This window comes from Drosophila elegans, unplaced genomic scaffold (assembly GCF_018152505.1).
Source record: "Drosophila elegans isolate 14027-0461.03 unplaced genomic scaffold, ASM1815250v1 contig_814, whole genome shotgun sequence".
Lineage (NCBI taxonomy): Eukaryota > Metazoa > Arthropoda > Insecta > Diptera > Drosophilidae > Drosophila > Drosophila elegans.
Genome location: NW_024546167.1, coordinates 19,790,430 through 19,816,277, shown reverse-complemented (window position 1 = coordinate 19,816,277; position 25,848 = coordinate 19,790,430). Strand labels below are relative to the sequence as shown.

The 25,848-nt window shown below is 38.8% G+C and overlaps 1 protein-coding gene across 1 annotated transcript; it reads left to right on the top strand.

The window, feature by feature from the left end:
* Nucleotides 1-2,488: 2,488 nt before the first annotated feature.
* On the top strand, nt 2,489-5,898 carry LOC108134772 (protein sister of odd and bowel). The gene is made up of 2 exons (XM_017255219.2): nt 2,489-4,423; nt 5,227-5,898. Exons 1-2 carry the CDS (start codon nt 3,072-3,074, stop codon nt 5,618-5,620), a joined length of 1,746 nt encoding a protein of 581 aa, XP_017110708.1. The 5' UTR covers nt 2,489-3,071; the 3' UTR covers nt 5,621-5,898.
* Nucleotides 5,899-25,848: the final 19,950 nt, after the last annotated feature.

Here is a 25,848-nt window from a genome sequence, read left to right as displayed (position 1 = left end):
ATTCCCTCGGATCGCCCAACCCAACTTGGACGGGGAAAAAGGAACCCAAAAGGAAAGGCAAGGATAGGATAGGCAGGAGCAGGAGCAGAAGGGACTGGTTTCTCCCTTTTTCCATACACTTTTGAAAATTTAGTAACCCAGAAAAATATATGTGCCAAGCTGTGAGAAAATTACAAGAAATATTTGTTAAGACATGAAACTAAATTTAATTTTGTTTCTACAAAATACATATATTTTATAGTCAAATACTGTTAAAAAAAATATTAAAATAAGATAATAAATTCTTGTATCTAATTAAAAGATAATTTACAATTTTTTCGGAGATTTGAGATAATAATATCTTCTGGTAAAGATAATTAAAATTTCCCAAAAATTCTCGAAACCCATTTTGGCAAGTGCAGCTAGCTTTAGCCTGTGCGATCTTATGTAAACTGGTACTTGAAATTTGAAATCATGTACCATTTGCCTTGAGACAGACAACGATACTTGGGTTGGGATGGGATGGCATGGGATTGGGGACCTGGCCATGGAGCCTGGCAATCGATGATCGTGTCCCTGAAGAGGACCGATCGAGGCGGCACAGGAAACGAGCATTTAAAAGCGCGACTATCAAAATATAACGACATTAAGCCAGGGTTTTTCATTTAAAGGAAGCTTGTGTCAATACGACGGAGTTTACGTTTACCTTGGAATGTGCGCAATCTTTTGATGGCGCCGCCATTCAGGATGATAATAATATGATGATCATCATCATAATCCGTAAGCCGACCACTAAGCGACATAATTGCTACCGTGAGACTCAAGACTCTAGACTGAAGACTGAAGAGTCGAGATGCCAGATTCCAGATTCCAGACTCCCGGATCATTAAATGCTGCCATCCTAATGCGCTCCAATCAAACACACACGAAACGAGCGTATGACATGTTTGTGCATTATTAATCACGATAATATCTGTATAAATGGTAGAAAACAGCCAGTCCCGTCCCGTACCGGCCAAATTGCAATTTAATGCAAAAATAAATTGCACTCTGGACTGTGGACTGTGTTATTTTTGTATCCAGCAAACCGGCAGCCGGAGAGCTGGCAGCTCCCATGATTATTGGTCATTTACTTGCGCCGTTTAGCGCATTAAAATCCAGTTCCCCTTTTTTTTTTTAGATTTTTGTGCATAAAGAATAAGGAAATAATTGACAGTTGAAAAGTCTCAGCTATGATTGCGCTTGGGATTCGAATTGTGATTGGGTTTGGATTCTTCTGCCAGCAGAATTCTTCTCTCGCTCTTTCCTCTGCGATTTCTTTTAGGTAATGGCGTGCGAGGAGAATCATTTCAATCAACTGGCTTCGCTTGGGGCTGAAGAAATCAACGCGTTGACTAATGGCCACAATTTGCAAGTTCTAGCAGGTTGATGCACTAGAAGAAAATCTTGGATCTTATTGAGAGCGAATTCCAGGAACCTCTGTTCCTTTCTTTTTGGTCACCAATCAAACGACTTTAAAGATCCTTAATATTTAATAGATTAAAAACCATTGTTCCATATTTCTTACTAGGAATTTTACGGCGGCTTTTATAGTTTGGAAAACAGCTGGTTCTTATTTTCTTATCAGGCCATCACAATCCTTTAGACACACTTTCTTTCTCTTTCATGATCACCGATCATTTTTGATTCTGGAGAATTTAGTCATTTTGGGGATGACAAGGAAGTTCAATGGCAGTTTTCATAAAATTGTGGCTTTAAGGATCAATACTGGAATAATCTTCCATATTATAATTCTTTCTAAAACTCGAACATCTTAGATTTTGTTGGATAAGCTTTTTAGATAAATTTACTTTATAAACAAATAAATATTTTATAAATTAATATATTAGTACACTAACAATTTAACAACAAGTAATTAGACAGGAAGGGTTTTTTCTTCTTATTGACAATTTGTATATTTTTAGTTTAAGCTGTAAATGCGACTATACCTGTTTATTTAAGCCTTTTATAGTGTTAGCTGTGAAAATTCTTCAGTTACCAAGGTCACAAGTACATTGCGAAAACCCTAAAAAGCCTGTGAAATTTCCTAGGAAACATCATAAGCGACTGATTGCAAAAATTATAAAAATAAACGTAAATAATCAAGCCAGAAGGAGATGGCTAGAGAAGAACAGAGGGAGATGGAACGAGCGGGCGGGAAGAACACCCACTCAAAAATCGCAGAAACCGGTTCTCTCTCTCCCTCACTTTGAACTCGCTCTCTGTCTCAGATTTTGAGGTAGTGTGGGTGAGAGGGAGCACAAAAAGGTGCTCAAAATACACTGACAAAACGTGTTTGCACCTGGCCAAAATAAATTTCTCCGCTCTCTGCACACTCTTTTTCGTAGGTGATCTTGCAGGCAATGCTCTTGTTTGCTCTCGCAGAGAGGCATTACTTCGGTGAGAGAGTCATGGCGATCGAGAAGTGGGAGCGCAGGTCCGCGACATGTCCGCAGAGCAATGGACTTTTAGTTATTCGAGATCTTTTACCAATATTGTGTGCAGCGACGGCTGATCGACGTCAAGAGAAGAAGAAGAAGAAGCTGGAGAATCAGAGAAAATAAACAAAAAGTTATATATACATATATATGTATACATTTACACGTGTGTGTCTCTAGACCGGAAGTCTGATTAAACGGAAATGGAAATTAAATTATAGAAACTAAAGATCATCAAAGATAGTTTTGCTTAATATTTCGCGTGTGCCAAGCTTACTAAATTTAATACAAAACAAACAAAAAAACAAAAAACGAAAAAGCGTGCCTGCCAATTTAAGTTAACCTGGCTAAGACTGCATTTCTTGTTGTTGTTTTCGTTTTTGGCCAGACGTCAAATTCGATTTTTATGACTTTTGAAAGCGTGACTAAGACGTGATTTATGATGGCGTGTGGTTTTTAATATTCATGTGGACGCGCTCCGAACCTCTCCAACCTGCGTAGGTGCGCCAAACAATAAAAAATACAACAAAATCACCGCAGCAACCAGCAACATCTCGGCCCCGAGGCCTTATCCCCCGATATCCAGCTGAGTGTGTGCGTGGATTCGACTTTTTTATGGAGGCAGTTAAGCATTTGAGTGCCGCTGCTGCTGCCGCTGCTGCTGCTGCTGCTGCTGCTGCTGCAGCTGCAACTTGCAGCAATATGCCGGCCAAAGCAGCAACATCACCAACAGCAACAGCAACAACAACCAGTGATATTGCCGAGGCGCTAAGCGATCTGGAGGCAGGCACAACAGCAGCAACACCAGCCAGCACCGCAGCAACATCGTCCAAGCACAACAGCAACAGCAAGCCCACAGCAACACCCACTAATAAGAAAAGCGAGAGTTGCAACAGCAACAGCAAGTGCACGCCGGCAACATCGCCGATTGCCAGTAAGACCAGCAGTGCTGCCATGGCAGCTGCAACAGCAACGGCGGCAGCAGCAACAAACGATCTTGCAGCGGCTGCAGCAGTTGTCCTTTCGCTGCAAGGCACCATGGTCAGTAGTTTGCAACAGGCTGCCCTATTGCCGGCAAATTCGGCGGCAGCAGCTGCCCTGAATCTCCAGGCTTTGGAATCCTATTTGGCATTGCAGCGACTCACTGGCAAGTCGGATGTGTTTCGCTTTTCCAGCAATAGCAACACTAGCAACAGCAGCAGCAATAGCAACAACACTGCAACCTGCAACAGCAACAGTGAAACGGAGAACAACGCCTTGCCCTCGCTGATAGATATAGCCAATATAGAACTCAAGTCGAGTTGTTCATCGAGTTCCTCGGGGGAACCCCCTTTGTCGGCGACAGCAGCAACATCAACTGGCACGGCAGCAACATCTTCGCCTAGCAGCAACACCATCAACTCTTCGGCAGCGACATCAAAGTGTCTGCCCCTGCCATCGATTGGCACCGTAAGTGCTGCTGCTGCTGTTGCGGCTGCTGCAGCAGCTGCAGCAAATCATCAGGCGGCACTCGATTGCGCAACAGCCGCAGAATTGGCAGCAGAATGCGATCTACCGCTGTTGGATGGCGAGGATGCATTATCCTTCGAGGCTGGCGACTTGGACAGCAGCTATGGTAGCTTTATGTTCAATCCATCGGCGTTTAGCCAAGCGGAAACGGATTCGGCCTTGCACTCCCTACAGGCCACCATGTATCAGGACAAGATGAACGTTATTTCGGGGGCGGCAGGAGGCGGGGCAGGAGCGGTGGGGGGCGTGGAGGAGGCAGGCAGCTCGACGACAGCAGCGGCGGCGGCAGCGGCCGCTCAGCGGTCCAAGAAACAATTCATCTGCAAGTTCTGCAACCGACAGTTCACCAAGTCCTACAATCTGCTCATCCACGAAAGAACGCACACCGACGAGAGGCCCTACTCCTGCGACATCTGCGGCAAGGCCTTCAGGCGGCAGGACCATCTGAGGGATCATAGGTAGGTCGGGATCTTAACTCAAGCATTAGGCATAAATAATTTTTTTACAACAAAACGAAATAACAATTTCAAAATAAATGTTATTCTAAATTGTCGAATCAATAATTTGCGATATACACATTTTTTATTAAATCTGTTTTGTATTTTGTATAATAAATTGTAATGATGATATGATATGATATGCATCAAATACTTCAAGATTGCTTTCGACATTTATAGTTAACCATTCATTAATCAGCATTAATATTTTTTTTTAGTTCTGTTCTGAGAACTTCATATGATATTATATGGTATGGTATAATATGATATGACGATAAGATATGATATGCATGAAATAAATTATATACTTTGAAAAGTTTACGCACATTTTTAAATTGCAATAGTGTTTTTAAAATTTAAAAAAAAAATTGTAAATGATATAATTCGGTATATAATCATATATAATATAATTTAATAATTAATATAATAGAAATTTTACTGCTCTTATTCAGTTCATTTAAATCCAATTCAATTCATTCCTTTTGGACTCAACTAGTGGCAAGACAATGTTTTTCTAAGATAAGTTTATGTTCATCTAGCTATAACTTAGGAACACAGTTTAACCCTTTATATCTTTCATAGCTTAAGCTCTGAGTCAAAATAAATCTTAAACATAAACCAAAGGCATAGCATACCTTTATAAGCTTATACTGTCATAAATTTTCTTTTAACAACCAATTAGGCATATTCCACATTTTTTAAATAATAAATCTGTAAATTTGACTAACCCCACATTCTTCTCCTGTATTCCTTATGTTATACAGATATATCCACTCCAAGGAGAAGCCCTTCAAGTGCGCCGAGTGCGGCAAGGGATTCTGTCAATCGCGAACTCTGGCTGTGCACAAGATCCTCCACATGGAGGAGTCGCCGCACAAGTGTCCCGTGTGCAACCGCTCCTTCAACCAGCGATCCAATCTGAAGACCCACCTGCTCACCCACACGGACATCAAGCCGTACAATTGTGCCTCCTGCGGGAAAGTTTTCCGGCGGAATTGCGACCTGCGGCGCCACAGTCTCACCCATAATTTAGCCGCCGGTGTGGGCAGTGTGGTGGGTGATTTATTCGGCTCAAGTTCCAGTTCTGATCTAGGATTACCCACAAACTCTACAAGTACTTCCGGTTCCTCCAGGGACTTGGTGGCCGTCAGCGATTGATCTTAAACGCCCCACTCAATAAAATGAAATCTCATTTGCGGCTCTCGTGAATACGAATCCCTCCATTTCGTAATCGTAATCGTAATCGTACTTACTAAACATCATTTAGTTTAGCCTAAGTTTAGTCTCTATAATTTTGATTTAAGCCATGGATATTTGTGACGTAAGCTTAGCAGGAAAGTTTGACTTTGTGTAAGGCATGCGATATGTTTAGAAATTAAGTAAAAATTGTGGACTTTTATTGACTATCGAATAAATGATAATAGCTTAAAAGGAAACTGTGAAGTATTTTTGGGAAGAGTTATAGCTTGGACTCCACTTCAAATCAGAAAGGCAATAAGCTTCTTAATATTATAAGAAAATATAAAATGAGGACTTGGTATATTTTTTAACTTAGTAATTTTTTTCAAGTCGGTTTTAAAATCTTTCTTTGTAATGTCTAACATCCTTTTTCCAGTTCAATTTCCACAGAATTACTTGAATTAATATTCTGAAATTTCCACCACCGCATAACCTTTTTCTCACCCATTCTACCGCTTCGATTCCACTCTTGTACTTACACTATTTACCCACTTGTAGCAAACTAAAATCAAATATTTGTACCGATGTTTATCGCTGAAGTGCCAACAAGGGCAATTAATGTACCATTAAAGGTGCGCACCTTTCCAACAAGCCTTTCGACAACAAACACGAGTGACAATAGTGTGTCTAAAACAAAGAACTATTTTCCCAGGCTGTTCCATTCCGTTCCACATTTCAAGTCAAACAATGTCGTACAAGTCGGTTGACAAGTGGAGCAGGCGCTATCGAAGGACCACCCATATGGGTTCACAGTATTATTAGTTATTGGGCCACCCCAATTCCCACACAGGAACACATCTAGATATTTCCGGGCGTGTCCGCTGAAAGAGCTTGGAGATTTTATAGCGAAAAGTGGGCTGTCCATTCCAGAAGAAGAAGGGTGGAGCTCCAGCTCCAGCTCCAGACTGCCACAAAGTTTACAATTTTTATTATCGACTACAAAAGATGCGGCCATAACGACAACAAACACATACAGTGCAGTTCAAAAGCCAGTGCCGACCGCGTTTCCTTCCATAACCATCCTACCCCTTTGGTTTCTTTTTAACTCTCGGACTTCGGACTTCCCGAAAAAAAAAAACGAAAAAAAAAAAAAACGATCGCCGCGTTTGTCAATCGTTAAACGGATCAATGTAAAGCCGCCTGCAATGTTGTCTTTATGGGGCCTTTACTGTTGCCGTTGCTGTTTCGGTTTCGGGCTCGGTTTCTGTTGCATTTCCTGTGCTTCAGCTACACCAAACCAATTACAACGATCAAACAACAATTATGGATGCGTCCGCGTTTTGAGTCCCAGTTTGAGTCCGATTCTTGACCAGGTTTCTGGTTTGTTTGTCGTGGCCAGCTCCTCCAGCTCCTCCAGCTCCTCCAGCTCTGCCTTCACTCCTCACTCCTCAGGTGGTTAAACATTTTTAACACGACCTGCTTGCTGCTCTCTGCAAATATTTGCGCGGATATTGTTCTATTCAATGGAACAAACGTACGAGTCACACTTGCAAAAATATATCTAAATCATTTTGGCTGGAACAAAAGTCTTGAAAATTAAATGAAACTTGAAGATTTTTTAACTTTGTAAAGTCGAAAGATTTCCATTAAAAAAATTGTAATTAGTTTTATTATGCAAGTACATATAGAGTCATATTTAAAACAGCAGAGTTTCAAAAATATTATAAAATTCTTTTAACCGGTCTTTAACTGTTTTCTAATACTTATCAATAAATATTCTGTGACTAACAATATAAAAACATTGATAACTTTAAAATTAAGATGTGGAAAAGCTCTGAAATACAGGTCTTCAAGCTACAAAATATGTATGATTTTAACCTATTAAAAAAACTCTTTTCATAAACTTAATTAACTTTCAACTATTTTCCTTAGTGTATTGACATCTCCCATTAGTCCAGGCTCTAAACAGTGTCCAAAGACCGAGAAACGCCGTGTGTTTGAGTCCAGAATGGAGCGTCTCTGCGAATTGCCGGCAATTTTACACTTTATGCGCGACGGCTTCATCTCCCCAGAGTTTTTTCCCTCCGAACCCCTAAGTTTCCCACAAACCCAAAACTATATAGTAAAATCCAGCTCATCCTCCGGTTCAAGAGTTGGACATTTCTTCACAAGCGGCGCGTGCGGGAAGAGCGGATGTTTGAACGCTTTCGAGTTTCGAGTTTGGAGTTTGGAGTTTACGTACCAACGAACCAACGAACGAAGGAACGAACGTCGACCGTATTGATGGGAAAATTATGAAATTCATTGTTTGTGTTTGACTAATAATTATGACAGCAAACGCATTGTCGTCATAAACGCGAGGGGACAACCCCGAAAAAGGGGCGGTGCGGAGGGGGGCGGGAGCGCACTAAATTCGCTTTGAGGTTTCCGCACCGCCCCAGACAAAAAACAACAACAGCAAAAAAATGAGGAAAAAACTCTGACTAACTCTAATAAGCCCATCAACGGCAAACGACAACGCGGCAACATTCCACCTTCGATCTGCAACACTTATAGTAACAACGGCAACACTTAGAACAACAGCAACATTGCACGGAGAAAAGAGTTTAGAATTTACACATATAAATAAAAAATTATTAATCATTTAAAATCTTCTCAAAAATTTATAAACAGAAACAATTTGTTATTTTTGTATTTTTTTAGGTAAGCCCATTACATGCACTTATATCATCACATTAAATTTTAAATAAATAAAATCTGAAATTTATAAAAACCCAAATATTAACAATATTATTTCTCAGACAAAAGAGATTCTAGATTTATAATTTTTATCAATGCAATAACGATTTTCTCGTACAATTTTCTTTTCTTCAAATAATCAACTATAGGAAGTGTAAACTACCTTCTATTTTGGGAAATAAGTAGTCTTTTAATTAACTCAAACAGTTTTTATTTAAAATAAACAGTACAAAATTTGGTTTCTAAATTAAAAGATATTAAAGAATTAAGTTTTTGTTTTGTTTTATTCTGTTGCTTTAATATTCAATAGGTACATGACTTACATATAGAAAACCATCAAAATATATTTAGGTAAATAATTACCAACTATTTAGGAGCCTTTTCTTTTGGTGTAGCAACAACACCATCCAACAATGTTGTTGTCTAGTGTTCGAGGCGTGGCCGTTCCGAAGATTCTTTGAAGTTGGCTATTGCTTTTGGTCAAGGTGTTGTGATGTTGTTGTGGTGTTGTTGTGTTGTCGATGATGGGGCGAGGGCAAATGATGATGGCCAGCCACGAAGAAGGGAAACATTTTTTTGGTGCGTTGTGAAATTTTGTTGCGTTTCCCGGAACCAACGCAAAAAAGCGGAACGTTCTCGTTGTCGTCGGTTGTTCGACTCTGGCTGTGTTTAGTTATTTGGCCATCTCACATCTCGGTTGTTTGGCGGTTGCGTTGTCTTTTTTGGGGGCGAATGTAAATGTCAGGGGGCTGTCGGCTGGGCTATTTGGTCATTTGGTTATTTGGCCACTCTGCCATTTTGACTCCAGTTGGCCAGTTAGTTTGTCGGCACCATTTGCTTTATGAATTGATGTATGTGACTGTCCGTCCGGTCGTAACTACGCCAATAATTGTAAGCCGGCCGCATCGGCACCTCAATGGTAACGAATCCGTGTTTGTTCAGCGCTGATGTACGCAAAAAAAATGCACTGAAACAATTTTTGGTTTGATTTCCCTTAAAAAAAATAGTTTTTAAGGGTGTAACATTTTTGGATATACAAAAGATTTGTCTAAAATTAAAAACACAATCAAGTTAAAACAAATTTTATATATTTCGCAAATTAAATTTGCATAACAATAAACTTATACTCTCAATTTCTTTTAAAGAAATGTTTTTAAAAAAAAGTATAGCGCAGCAATAAGTTGATCTTATTAAATCCAGTTAAAAAAAACATTTTTTTTTACTGTGTAAGAAGGGCACATCTCACTCATTTTTTTGGGGCTAGTCGCCGGCGTTGTAGGATTTGAAAAGTCTGAAGAATAGTTTGAGCAGTTTGTGAAGTTGAAAGCTGCGCCAGAACCGAAGGAAACGTAAATTTCTGGCGGCGTTCTTCTGCCTAATTAGGTGCCATCTCGTAAACGTTTTCGCATTTTTGTTGCCTCAGTGGGTCTAGTTTTGTGATAGGTTTCTGGAGGGAAGTTACGCGGCTGACATGCTTTTTTACTCTTCGCTAAAGGGAATGCGGGAGTTATGGAATTTGTACATGGGTATCTACATTTTCAGCGAGGATTTTCTTTGTGAGTCTTAAAGACAAGTCTGCAGGAATTAAGTAATTTAGGTTTTAAAGAAAACGTTAAGAATTCAATTAGATATAAATATTTATGTAGTAAGAAATAAGTAAGGAATAAACTTCTGATGACAGTAAACAGGTAAACAAAATTCCCCGAATTCTTCTTTAGTAAACCTACCCCCAATTACCCCATCTGTGTACACCCATGTGTTGACAGCTGTATTCCAGACACCTCGTCTCCAACGCAACACCCCCCTCCCAAAATCACCCACCCATAAAAGCCCTTTGACAACCGGCAAACGATCATAAAGCCAGGAAAACTAAATTTCTGGAATTGCAGTCGCCGCCGCCGCTTCTTTGTGCCAATGTCATCATACAGAAGAAGAAAAGCTGCCGAAAATCGTGCAAGTGAATAGAGAGACCTTGCTTATAAGGTCTGTTATGGGACCCATTGGGACATCAGCACTCCACCGACGAGAGGAAAAAAAAGGGTGGGGGGAGGGAAAATGGAGGGGCGAACGGTGCCCCCAAGTGGTTATTAGATTTTATTGGACGGGACACTTTTGCCGACGGGGAGTTGGGCCGCTTCTCCAGGCTTCTCTCACGTTGCGGCAGAGAACTGAAGCATGCATATGAAATCCAACTCGTAGGTCAGTGCACCGAAAAAAAAGAATTATATTAAAAATATATGTAACATTAAATAATTTATACATAAATAGATGTTTAGAACTCTAGGTCGGTTGGATCAATTTTTGTTAACCAATAATATTTAATGATTATTAGGATCTTAGGCTATACTATTTTTATGTAAGTCTATAATATATTATATACTATTATAACGATTCTTAGTTATTACTTCATTATCAATCGGATATTATAAAAACTATCAAATTATCATGCATCAATCTGTTACACTAATGTGTTATTCTTTTAAGTACTCTATTTTTCCGGTGCATTCCCATATGCCAGAACCTATAACTCTTGCACGATGTCGGTTGTTCGGTTTTATTGCAGGCAGGCGCAAATTCAAACAAATGCGACAAATGTCGAGTGCACACACATATTTAGAGTTGTAATTGACAGTCGTACGAGTGCAGTGAGGTGGTCTCCTCTTTCTCTCTGGAGTGGAGTCCGGCAAAGTACTCTATATGGCATAAACACTCTATACACTCTCCGTAATCCGTACCCCGTACGGCTCCGTATTCCGTATTCCCTGTATTTTATATTTGCCCACGGCTTGTTTGACAACTTGCCGGGCACGTAGCACGGAGCACTGATGTACTACAACATCACACAGTCGCCAAACACTGACAGAAACAGCCACACAACTGAAGTGTACACTTGGAAAAATATGTAACTTTTCATATAAAGTATTTAATTTTTAATATTTGGATACCACACTATTATGATAGTTTGAGTACACAACAAAAGGTTTGAAATAATACTTATTTAAATATTTAGATAATATAAAATTATTATTAAACATGAATACTTTAAAACACTCTAGAAAAAGTTTTAAGCACTACTTTTTTTAGCAGACCAAAATCGATTTCTAAAAAAAAATTTGTTTTTTAACTGTGCAGCTATTTTTTGCTCAGTGGAGTGAAAACCCACCTTGAAAAGAGCGAGAGAGCCAGCCAGATAATGGTCGAGCTTATCTCCCCACTCCGCCCACCCACCGCCACCCCTGGGCCATGGGTGCACCCCCTTCGCCACCCCTGGACAAACACTTGTGACGGGGTTTTATGACTTTTCGGAAACTGATAAGCTCCGCTGAGCTGCCAGCTAATTGAGTGACGACTACGAGTACGCGGTTAAATTAAAACGAAATCATTTGCAAGCACACCCCTGAGATCCCAAACCGCCCCACACAATGCCCCGCCCCCTTTTACACATAGCACACCCCCACCTTTATTTTATTTTTATTTTTTTTTTTTTTACCACGACTACTTCGTCGGCAGTCGACGATGATTAGAACCAAAACAATCAAACAAAACACATCAAAGAGCCGGTGCCGTCAATTTGTCATTAACGTAATATACTGACAAGATTGCTTTGCACGGATATCGCGGACGTTAGTTGACGTATACTATATGTACGCACCGTACCGCACCGTAACCCCTTAATATTTGTCAACACACAACACAGAGTTAAGCGTCCGTTAAGGTGTTGTAATACTGTTATAGTCTTGGCTATTTTGAGTGTTGCTATTAGCGGGGGGCAGTTGTAAATTTCCGTTTTTAGAGAGAAAAAATGTGACATATTTTTGTGTCGTTGTTGTTTAGATAACTTGGCTGAGATCTGTACTATATGTTTGCCTAAGGATTAGCAATGTGTGGGATTTTTCTAAATCATGAGACTTCCAAGTGGAATGGCAGTGGGGACAGGAATGTTTGGTGAATGATTAATGCGCCTTTTGGTTAATTTTAAAGGGTATTTTTTAAAAAAGGCGATTGTGGAATTTAGGTGATTGATTAATTTTAGCTCTTAAAACATTATTAAATTATTTTATCAATTAGCTTAGAATTTGTATTCATTTTTTCTTGGCTTTAATCCATTTAGAAAATTTTTTATTTAACTCCAGTGATCAATTTCTTTTTTACTTTTTAAGACATTGTGCAATCGTAAAACATTATTAAATCGTGTTGAAAATTGAATTAGTTTTATTTTACTTAGTTTATATAGCTTAAAAATACTTCAATATTTTATTTATTATTTTGTATACCATTTGACTTTCCTTTCACTTATACCCTGCTCTCATGTCATTCCCTCAATCATTTTAAATCCGAGCAGAACATTCACCGACCCATTGAGCTTCATGTTGACAACTCCTTCACTTTTTTCTAAGTCGACATTTGTGACATGATGGCGCTCACTTTTATTTACGACACCTAATAACAAAGTAGGCTCCATATGAACAGTTGGCTAAACCTCGTAGAGAAAAAGGAGAGAAATTTAAAAAGCCCGAGGCAACTCACCATTCCCCAATTTCAATTCATCATCAGGTCGAGTATAAAATATCTCTAAGCCGTTGCAGACGGGCGATAAGCTGAGACATAAATATTAATACACTTAGGAATAATTTGTTCAGCTTTAAAATTAAAAGGTACCGCATCCAAATAAAAATTAATAAACAATTTTATAGTGATGTTTTAAATATTGGGTACCTTAAGATTTACTTTAAGATGCCCCTTTCAACAAGAAATACAAAAATTTAAATTGGAACAATGCAATTAACAAATTTTAAAGAATAAAATATCATAATAAATACTTTTCTCTGTTATCTTTTTATTTTTACAGGTATACATAAACACAAATTATTGTAATAATTATCTTACATTTAAATACAAAAACAATGAAATAGATATAAATGGAATTTTTTTTTCTGTGCAACCAAAAAAGGGACAGCAATCAATATCCATGTTACCCATACCATACGATTTCCTTAAAACCCAACAGATGCAACAGACAGCAGACGACCGACCAGTCGACTCAATTATGGTTACGTAAGCCGTTTTGCGTTCAAAGATCAACGAAGCATATAACCAAATGTATATCCCGGATTCCGGATTCCTTATTCCTTATTCCGGTACCGGTACCGGTAACCCCGACAACCGTTTTCGGATCTTTTCAGGCTGCCGTTGACAGTTTACGGGGCACTTTAAAGTGCTCATTTCGAGTGGACACATATATAATACATATATTTCACGCTTATCAGCATTTTCACCACCCTCCCTTCGATGTTTCCGAATAAAAGGGGACAAATTGCTTCCCCTGTTTCGGCTATATATCCTTTTCCTCTATTGTTGCCATCGGCTGTTGATTAGCTTAATAATTTGTACCCACTTCGCACCCCATTTCCCGTATTTCCCTCTCTGTAAAAACAGGGGATGTTTAATGATCTCCGCGGAGGGGCGTGGCATGGTGTAGATTACAAGCGAAACAGTTGCTACTAATGGATGGTTATGGTAAAATTAGGGTGGATTTTCGTTGGATGTTTTTTTTTCCTTACCACCATGCTGCGATAATTGAATAAACATTGAGGCAGGCGAAACGCGTTAATGTTTGAAGTTCGCTAGGATTCTCATTCGGTTACCAGTTAAAATGATACATATCGTGGCTTTTATCTTCCATGGCCAACGGGGGCGTCACAACTTGATTTGAATCATGACTTTGGCAGTGTTTGGATTTTTATTCTTCTTTGCATATCTGAAATCGAAATCTCTGTTGACTTTTGGGGGAGGTGACCTTTCGAAAAATTGAGATTCAAGAATGAATCTTTTGATCTAGATGGTTTGAAATTTTCAATTTATACAGAACGGAATCCTCTGGTAAAATCAAATTTTAAGCAAGTATATCATAAAAATATTTAATGGGGCTTTGAATATTTGTTTATTCCTATACAGATTAATAACTTGTCTTCTGCTACAACAAAATTTGGTGGCAAAGTGGTGTTTACTAAATTTAAAGTATAAAACGTTTACATTTTTTTTACAAAAACAATATTTTGTTAAAAGCTTTAATTGAAATTAAAACATTATTTTTCATTAGCCAGGTCTCAAACGCCAAAGCCATCGTAATTAATTTGTTAGACTTCCATCGACGACTAAAAACGAAGAAAAAGAAGCGTGAAATACTTTGTATATCCACCTGGAACATCTTCCAAAAGCCAAGCTTCTGATTCTGGGCCCGATTTCTCGATCTCACCCTGATTGATGATCCCAACACGCGACTTCTTTGTACTAATAAATTCTCAGCAAAATTCAGACAAAATTCCAGGGCCCCAGAGATAAGGTCACTTTTGTGACCAGACACCAAAAGAATCCGAATCCGATTCCGATCCCCGAAGTGTGGAAAAGAACGATCATCAATGGAGTGGAGTATTGGAGTGTCTCTTCCGGTTCGGACATTTGACAGTTGCAGCCATAAATAAGCGAACAGTAATTTTGTAGCCCTTTGTTTGAGTGTAAACAAATTAGAAATCACACGACCACAAAAAATTGACCACACTTTGTGTGTGCGTATTAATGCGTGTGTGTGATGTGTGTTTACTTAACCACTGATAACAAAGTTGAAACAATAAACATTTTTCTCGCACAACAAAACACACAAATCCACTTAGCCACGCGCGTAGAAAGAAAGCCACCGATGAGAAGAAAGACCGGGACCACCAGGGCCCGAAAAAAAGGCATCTCGAAGAATCAAGAAGAATTCCACATGATCGTGTTGTACACAGAAAAAATATTGGCGAGTGTCAATGATTACCAAAAGAATGTAATATATGAATATAATTAAAATATCTATATATTGAAACACCATTGTAAAATGTAAAATTTATGTTCAATAAATTTAATTTTACTTTAAATATTTAAGCACAAAGTCTTGGTTTGTTATCAAAAAATCTAATGTATTGTAATTACCATATTGTGTCTAATGCTTTAAAACTAATTTATCTGTTAACTCATAACACTAGAATAAATAAGAAATAACAAAGCAAATATACAGCAAGGGTAAATTTCGCTTTCACTCTCTGTTTACCAATATAAAAGTAATACGCCAAGTATCAAATTCCAAATTAATACGGAACATCAATAAAACAATTATTATCAATTTATCAGAGCTATCATTTTTGTTTTCTGTGTACTTGCGTTGGTGGCTCCATTGGCGTCATATAGCCCATGCGAAACAGACGGCAATTTATTGATGAGTTTATTGCAACCACTTGAGAGGCGACACCGAGCAGCGGGGAAAAACTGCAGAATGATGCTCGATGATGTCTATGTCGTCGCATCGGCATCATCATCAGTTGATTCTTTGTATTATTTTTGTATTTTTTTCCTCATTTTCAACGGCGGGGGGACACAATTTGTAAATTTCGTTTTATGACAACGCGCGCCACGTAAAATAAAACCATCTGCGGTGGCTTCGTGTGTCTCCGCTGACAACCTAACCCTGCACTCAGAGAAAAGTGGATTTTCAATCAAATAATCCAAAAAAAGACCAAATCTATTTATTAGAATTTAAGAATATTATTGTTTAAATTTTGGCTTAAAAGTTTGTTTCCTTGTAATTAATTGTTTGTTTGAAAAGATGGTCAATAATATATACATTATTTTATTGAGATATTTAAATACTATTTACCAGAATTTAAGATGCAGATTCTTTAACATTTCGAGATCCCTTATTATAATCACCTAATAATTTCATTACTCATATATTTATTTCCCTAAATATGTACTTTTATATACTTAAAATTTTTTTGTTTATTTTTTTTAAGAACGATTTTATAAAAGATTTATTAAAGTCATGTGTTTCTTATTTAAGACTATAACTATTTTCCCAGTGCAATCCAAACTTGAACCAAAGCCACGAGAAGATGGAAACAAAAATGCTAATTTAAAAAATTATGAGTTTCGTTCGCTTTTGGTCACACCTTAAAAATGTTAACTTGATTTCAGCTGAGCTGATCAGACCTGACTTGGGTGTTGTTGTTTGATTTTTCGGTTTTTGTGTGTGCTAGAGTGTTATTTTGGGAAGATCTCGGCGTATACGGTAGGTCCAAACTCTAACTGTTATTTATCGTTAGACAAGACAAGCGGCAAGCTGCCGCTGTTTTTCGAAACTCAGTTTCAATTCAGTTCCCCCGCTCGGCAAAAACTCAAACAACGAGGTGATATTTATAACGAATATTTATGGCACGGCTAAGATCATTTTTTTGTATTCTGTGACGAGGTTATAACAAAAGCCAAAAATATTAATGAGCCTCAAAGGCGAGCGAAATGCAAATATACTTGAAATTTAAAGAGGTAGTCAATAGAGTTGCTTTAGCCGTTAGGCTGACTTAAATATGATATATACGTTTATTAGCCTGCAATTTAATTCAATTCTCGGGTGCATAAATCAAAGTCACATGGAATGGTGTTATTATAAGTTGTTGTTTTCTACAAAAAAAAAAATACATTATTCTGTTTGTATCACATTAAAAATAGAATAAAAATAAAGAGAAGGCAATTCATTCATATTTGTCAAGTTTTACGTAGTATTAAATTTTTAAATAATATAAATAAAAATCTAAAAGTACCTTCGCTTTATTCACTCCTTCTCCAAATAGGCGGCGCTGAGTTGGTGAGTGAGTGTTAAAGGCAAATAACTTTTTAGTATAGCGCAAACATTCCCCTTGGTCTTTTGCCGAAAATATGATTTGGCTAAATTATTACCTGGAGCACACCTTAAAGTAATACAAAGGCACCAGCCACAGCCACCACAACCACCACCACTGGCCGGCAACAACAATAAAGGAAACGCTTAATTCTGCATTGTCTTATTTATTTTCCCCCCGCGAGGGGAGCTGAACTGAAAACCAAACTAAACCGAACCTAACCGAAAGATGCACCTTCAGCCAAAGCGAGACCAAAACCAAAAACCAAAACCAAAACCGAAAACCCAACGGAAAGCGGGCTAAAATCGCGGGAGTGGAGCAGTCATCATCATAGTTTCGCTGCCTTTTTTTTCTTTCTGACTTTCTGGCTTTCTGCTCGTGGGTGGGTATCATACATTTGAGCAAAACGCCCCTCCATCGCCATCCTGCTCATAAGAAAGAGATGGGGCGATGGGGAGTCTGGGCCGCTTGCTGGGTCCGTTTTTTTCCCCCGATTTTTTTATTTATATTTTTTTTTTTGGTGGAGCAGGCAAAACGCATCACCATCACAATGTGCCATCAATAAGTGGTAACAGCGTGTGTTGTGGCCCCATACCTATTCTTTAAAAAGTCTAGAAAAGGTATATTATGCAGTATATATAACTCTAATTTAGTTATTATAGTTTAGTCTACTTAGCTATTAACATGAGGTTGACAAAATCAGCTTAAATTATGTCAAAGCAGCGAAATCATTAAATTGACTATATTAATGGTAGAGACACTTCAGAAATTTAATCAGAAATGCAAATTTAGAGAAGTTTATAAGAATTCGAAAGTCCCAGAAAAAGTGGTTAACACGTTATTAATAATAACAATTGATCTATAACTATAGCAAGTTTAGTTTTCTGAATCTTGTCCATAAAATGTCCAATGTGGTTTTATTTGGTTTTTAGTATTTATTATTAATTTGAATTCTTATTAATTAAATATTTGATGTGAGGAGTTTAAAGCCTTAACAAAAAGTAAATTTCTAAACAAGTTTGTAAGTCAAATATATTTAAACATTATTTCAAAAAATCAAGTTTATATTATTTTTTTTCAGTTATAATATTTATTTTTTAGTTTTAACATATCTTTGCCTCAGTAATAATTTTTATATTTGGGCGATAGCATATTTTTTGTTTTGCAGAACTGTTTCAAAAAAAAAATTAATCTAATGTAGTTGTGTTTAAAAAGCATAGTCTTAATTGGGTATCTCCCAAATTTAAGGGGAATTCGTGGACTCCATCAGCTTGGCGGCGATTCCTAGTCTTACAGCTGTTGTTGCTTGTGGTGGCGCGTACCCAGAGCTCGGTTCATTCGTGAGCGGAACGTCCATCAATGTGGCAATACTCCGGCTTGCGACTTGCGACTTGCCAATGCGACTTGGACGACTTGGACGACTCCGACGACGATCATAACTTGAAGTTCAATCGCAATGCCGCGGGCCATTTGCCCAGCCTTAGTGCCAAAGCCAAAGCCCAAAAGCAGAAGAAGTCGCAGCTGAAACTCTGAAAACTGAGACTCAAGACTCAAAAGCTGGGCAAGATGAGGCCACGAGGTACGAGAATCAATCGCCCACGTTTATGAATTGCTGCGGCGCCGAAAAAAGCGGGGCCAGCCAGGGGTTAAACGGGGGAGGGGTGCGGTGGTGGTGGTGGTGGTGGTTCAAAACCACCGGGCCAAACCACCGGCAACGTGCAACATTTTAGCTGTCCATTGGGCCACAAGCCTTGTGCTTTTCTGGTTGTTTTATTCGTGTGCCTTGCAACCACAAAACGTCGCCACTTGCGCCTCATAAAATCGACAAAAAAATAAGCAAAAAAAAAATATAAATAAAATAAAAAACAAAAAGAAAAAGAAAGAAGGAATGGAGCAAGGAAAATAAGGGCTAGGCACACGCGCCATCCAAGACTTTTCCCTTTGCGGTCTGTGCACTTAGCGAAAAAGGGTTGTTGAATTAGTTTTATTTAAAAAATCAAGAAGATTTGCTTCTTGTTTTAATTTTATTTTTGTAATTATGTTCTTACAGAAAAGGTTTAAATTCGTTTTAAGAACTCTGCTCTAAAATTTTTAATATAGAAAACAGATGTGTCTTATAACCAATAAGATTTTGTAGATTTCTCTAGATTTCGCAGTGTATGGCTCTTTTTTTAGTTTCGGGTGGGGGAGCAGACTGCACCTCGTGCACCATGGGGTTAACGTTAACCCAAAGTTAAAGCCACAGCAAAAGCAAAAGCCACAGCCCAAGCCGAGCGCCACCTACGCTCGATGATGATGCTCCATGGAGATGCCAGCCATTGGGGATTGTGGATTGGGATTGGGGATTGGGGATTGGAGATCGGGATCTCGAGTGGTGCATGCGACAAATATTTCAACACACAGTCCCACCACGCCGCTCGCTATTCTAATAGACCGATTTGTCAGGGATCAGATTACATGCCTGCTGACGCCCACATCCGGTTAAGGTCTCCACTCTTGGCCAGAAAACTCAGCCAAAGTGTTGAATGAATGTTAGAGCCGCGACTGTGAATGAACATATTTCACCAGCTCACGCGGCGGGGGAGTTGAAACGCCACAGAAAAATGGTTGAGAAAATTTCATTACAAAATGCTTGGGGGGAACACCGAATGGAGTTAGAGCTTTTACATGGTGGGAAAGATCAGAGATTCTGGGATTTAGTGGCAACAGCTAATTATAAAAAATAATTATGTGATTATTATAATAATAAATAATAAATAAAAAAAAATACTTAAATTAAATAATGAAAATTCAAGCCATTTTACTGGTTATACTCAATAATTTTATTAAAGTACGTTAACCATTTACTGTGGCAATAAACTTGGAAGAAACTTAAGTACTGGTATAAGAATATTTATTGTTTTAGAGGTTAATTAGCTATTATTTTAAATTATAGTTGTAGTTAAAATGTATGTATTTATTTAAGAAACTTAATTTCAAAGAAAACCCAATCTTTTAACACAACGCAAAGTACGCCTTCATGATCGCAGCCCATTAAGGAGATGCCATGACTATCCCGACTTTTAGGCTACCACATGACTGCCTCCCTTGGCGCATTGTTTATGGTTAATCTTTATCAATTTAAAGAAATATCTTTGTTTCGACATTTGCACATAAACAGCGTAAAAAACTTTTTGAACAAAGCCCGATCCGCTGCCCAATCCAATTCCAATCGCAATCCGAGAGTCGAGGGTCCAGTGTCAGTGGCGTCTCCAACGGAAGCAAAACCACGGGGGGTGGGCGTGGTGGCGGCGTCGTCCACCCTTTACCCCCCCTTAAAAACAAACCCCCTTTTTTGATCCCAGGGACAGAGACACCTTGGCCAATGGCCACAGACATATATACTTTTTGGCTGGCATCCCAACAGAACTGAGCTGACAACAAGAAGCACCAAAAAGCACAATTTTAATGAGAATATATTTTGTGAAGTGGTCAACTGGACAGCGGGTTCAACATTGTTCTCTGGCCAACGGAGGGGGCAAAAAAAATAATATTCCGTGAAATATGAAATGTAGGAGGTGGATCCTTAACGAAGCACCCCGAAGAAAATGTCGTTCACACAGCGTGAAATGTTTCTGAAAATGCCATCACCAAAGGCCCCAAAAGAACCCCGCTGTTGGGTGATGACTACTACCACAGAACTACTACTGTGGCTACCCACAAAATACAGAAATACAGAATATATTGGGGACCCAATACCCAATGGAGTCCCCAAAACCCATCCCAATCCGCATCACGGTCGACCATTTATATGGTCATCAATAAAAATAAATCAAAGCGCATTTTTAGAAACCTTTCAAAAATAAAATAAAACAGGGAAGTGAGTTAAAGTCAGGTAAATGCTAGCTCTTTAAGGACGAATGCTTAAATACTCTAGTTTAGTAGTTTTCTATATAATAATAATAAGTAAATAATTTTATGGTTTAATATAATATCTTTATATTAAAGCATATTAAATGGTATGACTGAATATTAAAATGTTTGAATTAATTGAATATTTCGAAAATAGTTAAATTAAATATTATTATTGAATACAAGTGTTTTATAAACACTTTAATTTACTTTATTTTTTTTTACTAGTTTAAGGTATATAATTGCTTTCAAATTTAAAATCATTTTATTATAACGTTTTGTCTGTTTGGTTTGATTTATTTTTCTTTTTCAGCTTAAACTAAATATACTCTCTGATAGACCAAAAAATAAGTTGGTAAGGTCACAAGATTTTGGTTTCTGGCCAAAGCTGAAGACAAAGAAATTCGAGGCTATATCTGGATTTTGTGTGTGCGAAATGCGAATTCATATATGGAAATTAACAAGAGATGCCAAGCCACCTCAGTCATACTTGGCTTAAGAGCCGATTCTGAATCTCTGGGGTTGAGGTGAAGTCTTGTTATTGCGAATCCTTGGCGCGTTTGCAAAAACAAACATTCATTCACATGTGCCCAACATCGCTACCGGATTATATGAGGAATATAATGCCAACTGTGACGGCTGTCCCTGGCATTTTATTTATTTTTTTGTGAGCATGAGCCTTTTTGAGATCTGAGGATCATCTTCACCACTTGGCACTCTTGGGGCGTCTTGTTAACATATCAACATCATGTCGCACTCTCGTTTGTTCAGTTTCCCTTTCATTTCACCCCCTGTCTGGACAATTATGTCTATATACAACACTCTACCTCCTCCCCTCCCATCACATTGCCTTTTTTACGATTATTATTATTTTTACCGCTGCGGCGGCATTCACACGAAGGCGCCTGTTCATTTTTTTGTATATATTTTGGTTTCGGAGCTGCCTTTTTGTGCGCCTCCTTTTATTTATTTCGCTTATGGCTTTGCAGCTAATTGGGAATTATTTTTATGCATGAATTGTGTGAAGAAATTGGTAATCATTTGTTGAGCGTAAGCCATGACAGCGGCGACAGCGGCCTGCTGCTGTGCTTAATGACTGTCCCAAGTCGAGATCCGATGAGCTAAAGCGCCATCTACAGGGGGACTTCAACGGATTTCGACCGAGTGTTAGGCAGCTGTCTCGAGAGGAGCAATCTGTCACGAATGTCAGTCAGAAATAACTCTTATGTCACTTGAAGATTCTTAATATGCTTAAATGTCTTAAGTGGCTCCCTCTATAGAGGGGTGTGGGCTGAACATTTTTGGAAAATAAGCCCTTATTTTAGATTTACAAAAACACAAACAAATTTTACTTTTTTGACCTATATTCTAGATATATATAAAGCATATATATACTTTTAAATTGGTTTTTCTTTAAAGTCCATAAAACATTTTCTTGTCCAGAAACTAGTCAACTTTCTGGTCAAATCCTTCTCGAACAATCCATCATAGGTCTCTGTCCACCTCCATTTCGTGAGTAATACCCATTTCCGCAACGTCAACCGCAGATCTCGTTTCACACATCATTACAAAATGGGCTCAACCGCAGTGTCAGAAGACGACAACGCCGGAACTACGATTTGTTTGAGTTTCAATAAGCTCTGAACACACACACAAAATCACACACGTGAACTCTTGGGAAAATTGATATTTCGCATTAGCGACAGCGACCACTACAAAGGTAATGACAATGAAAAGGTGTCAAAGTCGAGCCGACCAGGTGCGTGGGACTCTGGGGGACTCTATGCTGCACATCACAGATGCAAGTTGGCCCTGGGAAACTCAAATCCAATACGAAGATACTGGAAACTGACCAAACTCGAGACGGAGGAAACTGCAGCATTGAACCATTAAGACAAATGGGATGGCATTCAAAGCCAAAGCAAAATGCTGGCAAACAAAGCAAAGCTCGAAAGACAAATGAGGCGGTGGCTTGGGGCACTCACACAATGTGTTGACACGCTTTTTGCCGCGCAGCCAGGAGAGTGCGAGAATCGCGCAGATACAAAGATACAAAGATACACAGGTACACAGATACACAGCTACACCGATCCCGATACAGATGCGGCGACAATTTGTCAGGCCGACAAATAGCCGAAGTACGTGAGCGCGCAAACCGTACGTGAACTGGGTGACAGAATCTTCAATCTCCTCAAACAAAAAACAAAAAAAAACAAAATAAAGAAAAGCGATTATGCAACCCAAACATTTGTCTAGGAATTTCATCGATTTGTTGTGACCACCAGGAATACAACAAAAAAAAAAAAACAAACGAGAAAACAGAGAAAGACGGGAGAGAATCCCGATATCAATCTTGATCTTGATTTCAGTTCGGCGCCTCTTTGATGGAAGCGGCCAAACAAATTCCTTTCGAGCTTTGGCTACACGACACCATGCCGGTACCCGACCTCAATGTGCGCTGAATTGTGTAAACAAGCTGACTCCAAACATACTCGGCATCATCAATTTCCAGAGCAGATCAGCGGACTGGTGGAGATCGGAGTGGAGAGCGTCGCGCATCGGGCATCGGGTCTTATTGGAAATTATCATAGCAGAGCATCTGAGTTATGCCCTATGCCGTCTCATCGTCGTCGTCTTCGCAGTTCGCAGTTGTCGTTGTCCTGCCGATAATCAGACGCGCTTGGTGGCTCAGATTCTGAGTCGCGACACTGTAAGAAATTTTGAAATTGTACAGAAGTTAATGCTAAGGATGTCGTGATGCAAAGACTACACCGAAAATTGATAATAATTCATTAAAGTAACAAATAATTTTCCACCACCAATTATAAAAACCTAAATAAGCTATAGGTTATTAAAGCTTGGCGCCCAACGTGGGGCTTTTTAACCGAAGTAAGAATGAAATAAAGCTTTATTTGTAAATTACTGAGACGTTTACAATTTGTGTTTATATTAAACACATTTATAAACTTAATATTTTTGGGAATTCCACCTAATTATACCAAAACCAGAATAAGCTTTGTGTTTTAAAAGTTCGGCGGTTTAAATACTTCATCGTATTAAATAACTATTTAAATACAATTATTTAAATTGAATTTCTCTGGGTGGACTCTTTCGCCTGATTCCCATTCTGACGACTCCTGGCGTGGAGCAACTCCACATGCCTCGCAGTTGGAATATTTCAAGCGAAATCTGGCCAATGCGGTATCGATTGACTTGGCGACTTGGTCTCGATCTGGATCTCTTTTGCATTGCCCCGGGGCTTGGGTTTGGGCCTTTGGCTGCTTTTTAGCTGCTTTGGCTGCTGCGTTTGCGGCCTTTCAACAAATTGACTCGACGATAATTGAAACTGACATGTGACTAATCTGCACCGAAGACTCAGCTCAGCTCAGCTCCGTTTGCTCCTTCAGCCCCAGAAATAAACTGGTTGCTTGGACGCTTGTCTTTTGGCCTTCTTTTTGGGATTTTATTATTTTTTTTTTTTGATTTTTTTTGCCCATTGCCGGTTGACAATCGGGCACTGTACTTTGCGCCATAAATTTTCCAACTGTTTTTTCACTTAAGTCCGGGGCCGGCTACTTTGTTGGACACAATTTTCGATTCAATTCGATTGCCTAACATGCGGGCTGGATATTTATTTCCACACAACACAACACACACACTCGACTATATAGTATATGCATGTGGGTGGCGTGGCTCAGCGGCGCGTTATAGAAAATGTTACTTTTGATTATTATTTATGCGACATGATGAGGCGTCGCCTCGCTCACTTCCAATCCCGTTTCCAGTCCCCATTTCCAGTTGCGATCGATGGCCGCAGCGTGAAAACAACAATGATGTGGGTGGGCGGCGAATGTATAGATAGATAGATGGATGGATCGTTAGATGCATGGAGAAAGTGTCACCAGATAGATCACCAAGTAGCGGGGATGATGTAAATCTCGAAACTTAACTTTGCGTTTGAAGGGGTCATCTTTTAAGTTTCCATATTCGAAAATCAATAATTTGGGAATCAAAAGAAATCTTTCAACATTTTGAGTTGCATTTTAAATATAGGAAACCTTTAGTATAATTCTAATAAGAAGGGTATTTAGTATTTAAATTCCCTTTATTGTTATTAAAAATCAGGAAAATACTCCTCTTAAATCGAATATAGCTTATATTGTATTAATTCCCTGCTATGCTTGTTTATTTCTGTCAAATTTTATTTGTTTTTTGTATCCGAAAATTTCCGAAAAACGGCCTTCCCCTTTTTTTAACAAAAAACTGACTCATTAACACATGTTCGCTATCATCATTACCTGCAATTTCTACGATTTGTAACTGTGGGTATATTCCCAGGTTTTTTGGCAACACCCACCCAAAAGAAAGTTCTTATCTCTTCGCTATTTATATACCTTCTGGCAATGTGCCTCACCACAATTTAATGGGAATCTAATGGCCTTTTCGAGTGGAGGCCATAAAGTAATTTCGATTGCCAGCGAAATAAACATGCGAATAGAAGGAATCGTAACACAATTCCAGTAGTTTTTCCATATACATATGTGTCATATAAAGCTTGTGCCTGCTGTCCGATAAAATCTTTATGGGGTCCCATAGGTACTGAGAAATTTAGATTTTCTTAGATCTTGTCCGACCACGAAAACTCAGCGATACTTATCGCACTTATTACTTATCATCGAACACTTGGCACACTTAGCGATATCTGAATATCTGAACGATAATGTTGGTTTAATCAGATGTCGCCAATTTGGAAAAGAATTCTAGAAGAAGGCCCCGAAAAACGAGATACGATGGGGTGCTTTTTTCGAGTGGGCCAAGGGGAGCTGAGTTGGGGTAGGAATCGGAGATGAGATAGGGGTTTATGGGATC